This window comes from Bacidia gigantensis, assembly GCF_019456465.1.
Source record: "Bacidia gigantensis strain McMullin 20006 chromosome Unknown contig_180, whole genome shotgun sequence".
NCBI lineage: Eukaryota > Fungi > Ascomycota > Lecanoromycetes > Lecanorales > Ramalinaceae > Bacidia > Bacidia gigantensis.
Window position 1 is genome coordinate 2,691,544 of NW_025408596.1, and position 13,017 is coordinate 2,704,560.

At 46.4% G+C, this 13,017-nt stretch overlaps 4 protein-coding genes across 4 annotated transcripts; 3 read left to right on the forward strand and 1 right to left on the reverse strand.

The window, feature by feature from the left end:
* Window positions 1–2,060: 2,060 nt before the first annotated feature.
* HAL4 (Pkinase-domain-containing protein) lies at window positions 2,061–3,656 on the forward strand (the record flags this gene model as incomplete). The annotated part of the gene is made up of 2 exons (XM_044812246.1): window positions 2,061–3,461; window positions 3,519–3,656. 2 exons carry the CDS (start codon window positions 2,061–2,063, stop codon window positions 3,654–3,656), a joined length of 1,539 nt encoding a protein of 512 aa, XP_044671379.1.
* A 3,348-nt stretch (window positions 3,657–7,004) lies between these two features.
* On the forward strand, window positions 7,005–8,074 carry HOB3 (BAR adaptor protein Hob3; the record flags this gene model as incomplete). Its single annotated transcript, XM_044812247.1, has 6 exons — window positions 7,005–7,017; window positions 7,086–7,131; window positions 7,189–7,262; window positions 7,320–7,467; window positions 7,522–7,580; window positions 7,680–8,074. 6 exons carry the CDS (start codon window positions 7,005–7,007, stop codon window positions 8,072–8,074), a joined length of 735 nt encoding a protein of 244 aa, XP_044671380.1.
* A 563-nt stretch (window positions 8,075–8,637) lies between these two features.
* On the reverse strand, window positions 8,638–10,982 carry KY384_003735 (uncharacterized protein; the record flags this gene model as incomplete). Its single annotated transcript, XM_044812248.1, has 4 exons — window positions 8,638–8,811; window positions 8,866–10,548; window positions 10,602–10,745; window positions 10,848–10,982. The coding sequence occupies 4 exons, from the start codon at window positions 10,980–10,982 to the stop codon at window positions 8,638–8,640; spliced, it is 2,136 nt and encodes a 711-aa protein (XP_044671381.1).
* A 459-nt stretch (window positions 10,983–11,441) lies between these two features.
* KY384_003736 (uncharacterized protein) lies at window positions 11,442–12,931 on the forward strand (the record flags this gene model as incomplete). Its single annotated transcript, XM_044812249.1, has 2 exons — window positions 11,442–11,469; window positions 11,520–12,931. The coding sequence occupies 2 exons, from the start codon at window positions 11,442–11,444 to the stop codon at window positions 12,929–12,931; spliced, it is 1,440 nt and encodes a 479-aa protein (XP_044671382.1).
* Between the last annotated feature and the right edge of the window lie 86 nt (window positions 12,932–13,017).

The window sequence follows — 13,017 nt, forward strand, 5'->3', positions numbered from 1 at the left end:
TTCGATTGGCCTTTTAATTATTTTCTTACTTAAAATTCTTTCCAAGACTTCAGCGCGGATCAAGAGGTGGCTGCTTCGTCCGTATTAGACGCGCTGTTCACCAATCACATGTCCTCAGCATCAATTCTAGATGTACACAATTCGAAGTCTGTGGCCTCGTGGGCTTGGAACAATCATTCCCTCAGTCGGTCGCACAACGATGACGACAGTCATTGCCTGACAGTCCTGGCAGAAGAGTCTACATTATGAATTCGTACAGCCATTGGTTCACACCACAAGTAAAGGCAGCCATCTTTTGTGGCCTTTATGAACGTGAATGGGTGGTACCAATTGGCTCTATCCTACATGCCGAAATGCATAGATCGGGCAGCAGTATATGCAGGCACCTTTTGTTTCACTCTGGTGGTTTCCTGGTAACTACGCGTCGGGAGGAAGCCGTTCGGACATGCTTTTGATAGTGCTACTTGCAGTCTCCACAAACAGCAGAAAGATCCTGTTAGAGTGGAAGCCGACAGAGCCTGGCGATATCGGTAGAGTGGTCCTTATCAAGGCATGCAGATTGTACCACTAGCCATGTCGCTCGCCTTATTCCATGACTTGGAAGCCAACATTCCTACAGAGACGATGAAAGAAATGCGGTGAGTATGGCGATAACGGTATGGCGAAAGCCAGTCAGAAGCCGTTCTTCCCCAACGTGCTATGCAAATGGCAGAGATCCTTGCCGGCAATGTCATAGATGCAGGCGGATCATCGCTGAGGTCGTGGAGGTGACATGGCATCAGTACTCCTTTGGGGCTCGCAGGGATAGCTCCAAAGCAAATGGAGAAGGGTTCCAGGCAATGTATGAGGGATTAATCTTTCGACAACGGTCACAACAAGGCCAACTAACAGCTAGGTACCGCGCTGGCCGCGCCAGCCCGCCCTGGATCTGAAGTTTAGAGTGTCTCCAAACTCCACCTCGAAGGCCCGTCCTCAATCAAATGATTGGCGTTCAAGTCGAAAATGAGCCGGGTTCTCCTCGAGCACGCAACTTTTCCATGCATATCATAGCCTCTGAACAGTGAAAGGGGACACGAAAGGGTGTGTGGACAAGGGAGAGAATGCGAATGAGAAAAGCATGTGGAAGGGATGAAAGGGAGCTTTGTCTCCCATATCGCTATTCTGAGAATAATATTCCCGTAGAATTTTGCGGAGGTTTAGAGCGATGATAAAGTTCCCAAGCAGACGGGCACTTGACAAGTCCGCGTAAAGATTTGCCATCGAGGAGGAGAGTATCATGTTGTAAAGCCAAGGCGTGGTTCACTACATTCCCATTGGAGATCAAGATCAAAGTCATACGTTACGGTTTCAGTCCCCAGGTTAACAATAATTCTCCTTTTCGCCTCCTCCGAGATCTCACTTCTCCCTCCCGCAGAGCATGCAATTTGGCTCCAGGCTAGAACTACAAGTAGGACAGCTGACAGTGTGCTGAACTCTGATTCCCCACTTTCACTTTCTCTGACCAACCTCGCACAAACGCACAATAATTACCACCCAGATTCCCTCCGCCTCCGAAAACGCAGTGCAAATACCACCTGGACTGATCGCTCATCCCGCAATCTCTATCCACGCCATCGTCTGCGCAGGCCACCGCTAGTGCAGCCAAGCGAAAGAACAGGACACGATTAATCAGTGGAAATCAGTGGTTGGAAAGGGTTGAAGGATTGATAATCCATCAGCTGCCCCGATATTTTAGGTGCAGCATTAGGACTTGGGATCTTCTCGAAAGCGCCTGCAGGTGCCTCACCGGCTAAGAGAGTGGACGCTTTGCTCCGCCCTCCCCTAGCGTCCCTCCTCGACTTTTCACAAGAGGACCCCTCCCTCCCTCCCCTCCCTCTCCCTTGCCATCATACAACCACTTGCGAACGGCATCGACACCTGTTCTGACTTTCCCTCACACGGCGGGCAGGGCTTTGGCCCGCCAGTCGGACCGTCGCCCACCTATCTCCTCCCCATCACTTCCATCTCCTACCACCGTTCAAACTCAACCACCCGTCTCCTCTGACTTCGCTCACCGAGACATGAGCGGACAAGCTAGCACGCTGGTACATCGGCCTTCACCAACAGCATCAGCATCCGTTTCATCGTCATCGATTCGCTCGCAAGATGTCATTCAGACATCTGCAAGACCATCAATATCCGAGGACTCCCATGCCCAGCCGAACGGGCTTGGGGTCCCGCCCTCTACTAAAAGACCAAATATAACACACCGCCTCACTCGTATGTTCACATCCCAGGGTAAGGGCTTGAAAGACGGGGACGTCCGCCGTGACAGTATCGCGTCCGACGCGGTCGACAGCGGAAACAGCAGGAAGAATAGCGTATCTAGCCCCAGGGCCCCTTCAAGGCAGCAATCCTACTCCGACAAGCGTGCCAATGGCCCAAGCGACGCCACCCAAGACCGTAGACCCAGCCTCGCAAATATAAGAAAGGATGAACAGCTGCATCGAAGATTCGAAATGCTCCCAGACGGCTCCCATCAACATACCCTGAAAAGTGCCAAGAGACAGGAGAAATTATCAGATATGCTACGCGAGATGCTTGGCGGTAAAAAGAAGGATGATCACTCGGATGATCATCAGCAGCTGTCTTTAATGTCTAATTGGGTTGATCAATTGAGAAGTGAGCGCGACAGGCTTGCCCAGGACAAGAAAGGCGGGCCCAACTCGACTGCCACTTTGGTGCAGAAGTATGGCAAATGCCAGGAGATCGTTGGACGCGGCGCCTTTGGTATCGTCAGAATATCTCACAAAGTTGATCCTAAAGACAACAAAGGGGAACAGCTGTTTGCTGTCAAAGAATTCCGGCGGAGACCCCAAGAATCACCCAAGAAATATCAGAAACGACTTACTTCAGAGTTTTGCATCTCTTCATCTTTACGTCACCCTAATGTGATCCATACCCTCGACCTGCTGCAAGATTCGAAAGGCGACTATTGTGAGATCATGGAGTTCTGTGCAGGTGGAGATCTATACACTCTGGTCCTAGCTGCCGGCAAACTTGAAGTGACTGAAGCAGACTGTTACTTTAAGCAATTAATGTGCGGTGTCGAATATTTGCACGAGATGGGTGTCGCTCATCGCGATTTGAAACCTGAGAACCTCTTGCTTACCACACACGGCGCCCTCAAAATCACGGATTTCGGCAACGGAGAGTGCTTTCGCATGGCGTGGGAAAGAGAAGCCCATATGACGGCTGGTCTCTGTGGATCTGCACCATACATTGCTCCAGAGGAGTACATCGACAAGGAGTTCGACCCGCGAGCCGTCGATGTCTGGGCTTGTGGTGTTATATATATGGCTATGAGGACTGGTAGGCACCTATGGCGTATTGCAAAGAATGACGAAGACGAGTTCTTTGATCGATATCTGGAAGGCCGGAAAGGCGACGATGGATATGGACCCATCGAGACTTTGCACAGGGTCAGTTCGAACCCTACCATCCTATAACTTTTTAAACACTACTGACACATCGCTCAGGCTCGTTGCCGGAATGTTATTTACTCCATTCTCGATCCCGACCCAAGCCCCAAACGCCGACTTACTGCAACTAAGGTGCTCAAATCTGAGTGGGTCCGTGAAATCAAACTTTGCAAGGCAGCTGAGGAGGGGTTCTAGATGCTGCCTTGCAAAACAAAAGTTAACGTGCGCCCATGGCCTACCCTAAGACACCTCCCGCTGCACTTTATGAATCCTGGTGTTTACACGTCCGTTTACGACCTTGATAATGAATTGATGACCGGAGCACCACGATCGTTCGGCTCCCACAATCTGGCGGCGGCATGTTTGTCCAAATGTTGCGTAATAGATGGGTATACGGGTAGTCTATTTAGCGGGCATCGAACGGCATTGTGAAAGAGGATCGTCTTCTACACGGTCATTGCAATGAGTGGTATTCTTGTAATTACTTGGTTAAATTCTAGTGTTTGCGACGTCGCCTAGACTTGGATGTGTCCAGTGGAGCTCAGTGATAATGTTACCCCGCAAATCTTTTAAGTCTTCTTTCTCCTAGTGTATATACAGCGTTAAGTGTTACACCTTTTTCTTTCAGAACATCAACACAGGGGGATTCGTTATGGATTTGACATGTGCTGGCAACGGACGGGTTGGTACGAAGAACATTCTTAGTACTCTCAAAGCCGCCTGACTGTGTGCTTTGTGTCGTTCACCTGGTACAGGGCATATTATTTCGCCACCACATCAGCAGCGAAGAGCGAAAATCGCCCTCTTCGACATGTATCGATTCTACCCCCAGATCACGGACCTACAAGAGTCCTCCACAAATGGTATCAACCTCGGACCCCTCTAATGACTTCGACCTTGCCGACCACAATGGAGTTTACAAGGCCAACTACCTCACAGCTTGCCCCGAATACTCGCCTTCCCTCTGTCAATCTATCTACGCCCATTATCAGTCCCATAGCAGCAACACTGGGACCGCTCACAAGGTGGGTCCGGGAGTGGGGCAAGTAGCTGTCGAACTCTCCAAACATTTCACCCATGTCGTTGCCAATGACGTGAATCCCACCCACCTATCAGTGACCGAGCAACATCTCTGCCTGTTCTTCTGACCGGGAATAGTCAGCCGGGTAGGTTCCACCGCTGAGTGGCTGGCTAGCGTTTGTTCACCGGCTTTAGCGGGTATGCTTATTGCGGCGGACTGTCTTCCTCCCATCAATGCCGGCAAGGCGGTCGAGGCTTTTCCAAGGTTCCAGAAAGTAGGCGGCACGCTGGCGACCTGATCTTCGCAAAAAAAGGGTACGCGAACGCATGTCAGCCACTAGTCAACTCATTCCTGGATACAATTTCTGGACTGACCATTACGGGTGTTGAAGAGCGGTTGGCCAAGGCGACATGGAAGCGTGCGGTAGACAAATCAGCGAGTTTCCTGGATTAAGCTCAGTTTGACGGGAAGGTGGGGCGGGATGTGAAGAGGCATGTATGCAACCACGAATACTGAATACCTTTCCCAATATTTAAAGCGTGAGTATTTTCGAGACTGAGCCGAAAATCAATGATGGGTGGAGACAGGACCTGCAATGTTGGGAACGGTGGTGGAATTGAGAAAGGGTGACGAAATCTTTTCTCATGAATCTACCAATGTTGAGTGACGGTGTGTGGAATGAGATAGAGGGTTGAGGGGGACGAAGAGAGGAGAGGGGACGTTGAGGAAGGTCACGTGGCCTGCGGTGCTGATACTTGCGAGCAAGAAGTAGAGCTGCTCTCGGGCATCTGATCGAAATTGCGCCAGTGATCACCATACGATGGCGAGCAGTCTCACACATTTGGAAATCCCCAACAGATCATGTTTTAAGAGAGAATCACGATAGACTCTACAATAGTCACGAGAAATCAATTTTAGCGCCGAAGAAACAACTCCTTTTTTGAATCCGTTGTCACCCCTTTTTCTCTGCCAAGACTTTAGGAGAGAAGATTGGAGTCTAAACATTACGCAGCCATGATGTTAGATACGTGGTGATGCTCTTCGATTGGGCGAGATCTTAGTGTCGGCGCCGACCGCGCATCTTGAATAATGTCTGCGTAATTGCAAGACTGCTTCGTGGAGTGGGAGTACAGGCGACCAGGTCAGCTAAAACCAAAACTTAGCCTAATTCGTCTTAGAAACACCTTTTATTCGCTAATCATAAAAACAGTAAAAAGTGCCTCTAACGTTTTAAAACCTGTAATAATTTTAAAACATTTAACAAACGTTTTAAAATACTTTATTAAATTTATATAATAATATTTTATATTATATAAATTTTAAAAATATTTAAAAAAGAATTTAAAAACATTTTTTAAATTTTTTTTTTTATTATTTTAAATTTTTATAATAATAATAATAATAAATAATAATAATAATAATAATAAATTTAATATTAAAGAATATTTTAAAAACTAATTTTAATATATAATTTAATTTAATTTATTAAATAATTTAAATATATATAATAAATTATTATTATTTTATTTTTAATTATAAAATTAATAAAATAATATTAAATATTTCTATATTTTAAATTTTTTAAAAATATTTTAAAAGTATTATAAAATATAATTATTTATAATATTAAAAATTATATTTTAATTTAAAATTAATAAAATTATTTAAATTACTTAATAATTTATATTTTATTTTATAATAAAAATATAAATAATTAAGCTAACTAAAATTAAAATTTAATTCTTTAAAAATTTAAATTAATTTTAAAAACTATATTTTATTTTAATATTAAAAGAATTTTTTTTTAAAAATTAAAAAACTAAAAATAAGTTTAAAAACTATTTTAAATATATTTATTTAATTTAAAATTTTTATATAAAATTATTTAAAAAATATTTAAAATATATTATTTTATAATAAATAAAAACCTTAATTTATTATTTTAATTAAGTTTTATATTTATATATTTAAATATCTTATTATTAAAAAAATAAAATATTAATTTTTAAATTTTATAAAAATATTTTTAAAAATATTCTTAAAAGGTTTTAAAAGGGTTTTTAAGAAATAATCTATATAATACTTAAATTATTTTAAAAAAAATTAAAAACGTTTTTAAAAGGTTTTATTAGCTTTGGTTTTAAATAATAGTGGAAAAATATTAAGGTTATTTAGGTGACCTGGTCACCTGTACTCCCTCGTGGAGTGTAGCCTCTCGTTAGGCAGTCATCATGCCTAGGAACATCGTGGCTTAACCCTGAATGCGTCACTTCCTCAACTTTATATCTCTTGATCGCTCGGAAACGCCATGTATTGACAATTGCTTAAGAACAAAGGCTATCGGGGCCATATTTCCTCCAATATTTATCAGAAGCGCAAGTCGTAACCCTCGTGCAGCTCGAAATCCGCCGCCAAAATGTCATGGGCCGGTAGACTTCCTGACGACCGTACGCAGCTGGATAGAGAGCTAATGTGCGCACATAGGCTTCAAGAAGGTCGCCAATCGGGCGACAACTCAGGTAATGATGAAGACTGGTATGACGTCCAAGGATACCATTGCGGCAATGCGGGGCAGCGAGTCAAGGGCTGACGATACTCCGAAGGGCATGTTGAAAAGACGAACGATCGAGATTACGAAGTAGAAGAAAGGTAATGCTCGTCAATGTTTGGGGTGCAGCGGAGAGCGTGGACTGACAGGACCTGGAGGCGATACCGGACAATGGAATCGGCTGCGAATAGGCTACAGAAAGAAGCAAAAGGATATTTGGATTCATTACGAGGTTTGCTGCACCGTGATACGCTGATTGCTCTGGCTTCACAGACTGATGTCTGAATAGCAATGACCGCGTCGCAAATGCGAATAGCGGAGACGATAGATGCTTTCTATGGGGACGCAGGAGCAAACGACGGAGTCAGTCGGAGCTACAAACAAGCTGTAGAGGATCTTGATGCAGAAACCATTAAGGCTCTCGACGGTCCATACAGGTAATTTTATGGTGCTACCAGGATTATCATTTCATCTAGCCTGACGTTAAGCAGACAAACAGTCCTTGAACCGATATCCCGCTTCTGCGCCTACTTTCCGGATATCAACGAATGTAGGTATCCATGTCCAAGTTAAAATCCTTCCTACCCGCCCTCCTTGTCATTCTGGGTGAATCATCAAAGCCTGATCCGTTCATTGACTTCCCGTCCAGGTATAAAGAAACGCAACAACAAACTCCTCGACTACGACGCCACGCGGGCCCGGGTCAAGAAACTCGTCGAAAAGCCCGACAAAGATCCCACCAAACTGCCTCGCGCAGAGCGAGAATCCGATATGGCGAAACAAGCCTACGATCAATTGAACGAGCAACTTTTCAATGAATTGCCCCAACTTATTGACCTACGAGTTCCATATTTGGACCCATCATTCGAGGCACTTGTGAAGATTCAGCTACGGTTTTGTGCGGAGGCGTATTCGAGAATGGCGCAGGTGCAGCAGTATTTGGATGCGGATACTAGGGAGCAGTATGCGCAAGGCATGCTAGATTCGAGAGTCGAGGAGGTGTTGGGGGAGATCAGGGAGTTGAGTATTGCGGGGACTGTGTAGGGGTAGATTATGATATGGCACCCAGCATCATTCCCGGCAGTTTGCACGGTTGCGTAATGCCTTTGCAGTATCTCGACCAAACGACACGCATGGTAGGTATCGGTGCTCGGGGGCAAATTCAATGAGGTTGAAGTTCATGTAGTGACGAAGAGCATGGCACAGTAGTATGCTGAGAACCAATTGTCTCTAAATTTCAATTTTCTCAATGGCTGCAGTGCGTTGATTGTATCACATTCACACTTGCGTGCACGACAGAGACTTCCTTTGATTACCAAGCTGTTCTGCTCGGCGTTGATTGAGCGATGTATATGTACAGTGAGGAAACAAGTCTCTTTCTAGAGATTCGAGAAATGGTACATCGACCTATGCTCGCTTCCTCTCGAGTTGGCTGAGAGCAAGTTTTTGGCCACCTCAAGCCCCCCGGACCTCCGTAATGTTCGACCAAAAATATTACGAAAACAAAACATCCAGCAGGACTGGTAAACAAAGTAGTAATACAGCCTGAATTAGAAGCAAAAAGAAGCGAAAAGGAAGTCTAAATGGGTATAAGGGCAAAGGCCCATTCAAAGGGTAATTCTCATGACGTCGCCGGTTCCAAACGAGCGGTTGCAGTTAGGGCATTTGCGTGACCGAGACGTAGTACGCTCTTCGACGCAATCCTTGCAGAAGACATGACCGCATGTCTTAATGGCGGTATTCTTAAAATTGATGCGGCACACTGTGCAGATGGCGAGTGTCTGGGTCGGCATAAGTATGTTGTTCAATGTGAAAAAATGATGGAAGATACTCACTCTCAGCATTTCATACTCGCCGCTCTGGGAGCCTAGCCCTTTTGATCTCCAGCTCTCGAGGCTTCTCTTGGTCTCATCTAGTCGGACATTCAGTCCTTCAATCTCAACTTCTGCTTTTCGACATGCGCTTGACTTCGCGATTGTCACTTCATCTTTAGTTGCAACATTTTTCTTCAACCCCTCGATCTCGGACCTTAACCCTTCCATTTGAGCACTCTTCTGAGTCAATGCATGTTGCTCCAATCTCAGCTTCGCTTGAACGTTCAGGAAGGATTCCTTGATCTCTGTGACCTGTTTCTCCGTGACGACCTGGAGTGCACGGTTGGCGGCTTCCGTTTCCTTTATTGAAGTGACAATCTCGGAGCTCTTCGCATTTTGCGTGCGGAGAGTCCGTACTTCTTGCTCCCTGGCTTCCTTAGCTTTCATTGCGGAAAAGTATTTCTGATCTGCCTTTGACTTTTCCGCAGCTAGGCGCTGGGCCTTTTCCTCGAGTGAGTGCAGATTGCTAATCTTTTGCGAAGCGAGCTTGTTCGCTTTGCTGAATGCTGTACCCATGGACTGCAGTTCAGTGTTCAGCAAACTATATTGCTTCTCTAGGTTTGCAAACTTGTTCTGCATTTCGTCTGGTGCTACGCCATCTAGACTTGCTGGGGGGCTGGCTGGGGCTGAAACTTGACCAATTTGTAATTGCAGTCGTGCAACTTCCGACTCTAGGGCTTTGATTCTTTCATCCTTTGCGCTAGCCATTTCTTTTATTTGATCTAGAGACGCTCGTTCCTGGCCCTGCGCAGCTTTTCGGATGGTGATGTCCGCGGTCAGCTCATCTCGACTCGTCCGTATTCTTGCCAGATCATTCTCAGCTTGCGCAAGCTGTCTCTCTCTCTCCGAAATCACCGAAGCAGATTCTTGCTCCACTTGCGTTCGATATGCAGTGCGTTCTGCCTGCAATCTCGTGGCCTCTTCCCGTAACTGGATATTGGTAGCTTCCAGATCGTTGATACGCTTGATGACATCTTCATGTTGCGACTTCAGCTGCTTGAATAAATCCGTTTTGCTGTAATCCTCGTCGGACAGCCCTGTCAATCGATTCGTCAAAGATGTCACCTCCACCGATAGTTTCTCGTTCTCTGCTTCTAGCGTAGCAATTTGTTCTTTTCGCTTTTCCGATTCCGCAAGAGCCTCTTTACGTGCAGTTTCGGCTGCAGCAACATCTTCGCTACTTGGGCCGTTTTCCTTTTGATCGTTGCCGGATACATCTCTACCGCCGCCTAGGCCACTACCGCTTTCGCTTCTGCCGCCGGATATCGCTTGTTTCTCCAATTTCGCGACCGTTGCACTTTTTGAGCGATCTAGTTTCTTTTCGGCAAGCATGTAACGAAGTACAGCGTCCTCTAATCGGCCCTCCAGCTTCTTTTTCTCGTGTCTACTATTTTCTAGCTCAATTATGTGACTCTTTTCAGTAGCTAGCAACTGGGCTAAGCGGCCGTGAAGCTCAGAGACCTCAGGACTTGCATTTGACCGATGCGCAAAGAGCTTTGAGACAGCTGACGAGATGTCAGAGGACCGAGCTTTGAGATGGGCTTTGAATGCTTCAGAGTCCGAGTCTAATAGAACAGACGGAAAAGGTGTAAATATCTTGTGGTTCTCAGAGTCTCCGACAAGTAGCTTTACTTCATCTAGTAGCTGCGAGAAAGTCAGTATGGAGCGTCTCTGATGATGATCTCTGATCTATTCACCTCACTGAACCAGCCATCAATAATCATGATGTGCTCGTCGTGATACTGTGCGCGCTTCTCCGCACTATTCAGTCGAGCCTCAATGGCATTGCGCTCTCTTTTGTGCTCTTGCATCTGACGCCATATAGCTTCCTTTTGAAATCGCTAATACTCATAAGAATTGCGTTAGCTCTCTCTTACGTGATAGGAGTGAGGCGCCTCGATCGTAGCAACCTATGGGACGGGAGGGGCATGATGCATTCTTACCTCAAGGTCGTCCTTCCATGGCATGTCAGCATCGACATGGCCTTTTGAGCCTCCGTTAACCGAAGTCGCCTGTTTCTTGTGAGGTGGTAACGTGTCATCGTGATCATGGGTAGCTGGTCGCTTTCTCTCTTCCATCTTGATAAGGCTATCAGGAGTTGGAAGGGAGACGACCTGGCTCTGAACGAGGGTCATGGGGATACGCGACCCTTCGGGTCGATCGTCACAGAACGCTTTACAACAAAGAGCACATTGGGAAGTATTTTGAAGGGTTTTAATATGCTCGCTGGAGACGACCTGGTGTTTGTCCGTTTGTCCAAGAAGTTGTAGAGGGACAGGAGACGTTGTTCGAACTTTGACGTTTCGCGGCCAAGCCGGAAGATAATTTTACCGCTCCGGCTCAACGTTTGCGTCTAAAGCCAATCACCAATGATGACTTGACCCTGCAGCCAAATTCATCATCAGCAGAGTTATTAGTTACTTCGCGCAAACGCAAGCTTGCATAGCTTCGTCCGTCAGTGCGCGTGCTATGCACTCTATGACAATCTATACAAGTCGTAAGCGGCAGCCGCTCTTTGCATCTGCTTGCGTAACGTGATGTCAGCGCTTGGAAGCTCCGTGATTAGTGCGCCCCTGTTCAGTTCTCCTCCTATGAACCGAGCTGACTCGTGGTAGACAAGTCAAATAAAAAGTTCGCCCCCAAGAAGGCACCTATCCGGCGTCCTGGCGTTCCGGATTCTGCGGAACACTCTGCAAGGCCAAGCGAAGAACGACAAGCTCAATCACAGACACCACAGCTTCCGAGCACGCTATATCCAGCTAGCCCTTCACCGGCACCATCGCGTGCACTCTTGACTTCAAGCCGACCTGATGACGCTCTCGCCTCCCACTCGGTACAAGCAGCTTCTGCGCAAGATGGTAATGCCATTCATTTACCTTTGCCTTCCCGACTTACCTCAGCATCAAGAGAGCCATCTCATTCATCAATTGTCCCTCAGAAGCGTCCTTTAGCCAGGGAAAATCATGTCACACGTCCTACAAGCTCTTACACAAAAAATTCAGCTTCAGCTGATCATCCTCGCCCCTCAACACCCACCACTCATGACGCTTTAGTTCGCACAAATCTTCAACTTACTGCAAAGACAGCGCCTTCTATAGAACGAGTGACACGATCACGTCGCAAAGAGACCTCTCGACCTTCTGAACGGATTGCCAACAACGGCCCACCGACCTTACACACCAGAGTGTCAAAGCGTCGAAAAGCAAACGAGCAACGAGGAGAACGCGACGAGACCGAGACAGGTACTGCTCGAGTGGACATAACAACTTCAAGTTCAGAGGGACTTCAAAATGACTCTCCAGCTGTAGCTACATCCACTCTCCCTACGAAGGCCACATCCAGCTCAAAATTAAAGAGAGCTCCCAGAAAGAAAAGCCAGAAATCTGCGGGATCCACCTCCCATAATCGCTTGTCAGCACAAGCTCTAGAAGATGACGAAAATGCTAACGAGCATCAAGTCGCCGAGCCAGCTAACCAAATGAAGACACAGAAACGCCAGAAACCTAAGTTGTCAAGGCGTCAAAAGGCTATTCAGGATGCAGCAGCAGATATCGTGGAAGATGCCGTTCGAGGGACAGCGAGAACGTCCAAAAAAGGGAAGACAGGCCACCGGAGGCGACCATCGACTCCTGATAATGCTGAGAATGTGACAATAGCGCCGGAAGAGATGAAGATGATCGAGCTATGCCAAGACTCTCATACCGGCAGAAAGTCCTTGCGTGAACAAGAACTTAGAGAAATGGATCGCGCGGCTTTCGTGAAGCAGAAACAGCGGGAACTTCAAGATATGATGGGTCATGCGGCATCCCCAGAGAATGATGGTTTTGCAGCACCCTCGCGGGACCAAGAAACTCGTCAGGAGCGGCAAAGAGGACAAGAGCGTCAAGTAGCGCTCAATGTTCCAAATACTGTCATTATAGATGGGCAGATTCAAATTGATGAAGATTCTCTTCGCATTGACCGACATGCCGCGGCAGCTGTTGAGCGGGATCTGGAAGATCTCCCCCAATTGATGAGAATGACCTGAGTCGAAAAGTCACTGCTGGCAGCTTTCTGAAACGAGATAAAGGTGGTGGATGGAACGAAACGCTCCTTGACAGATTCTATCAAGGA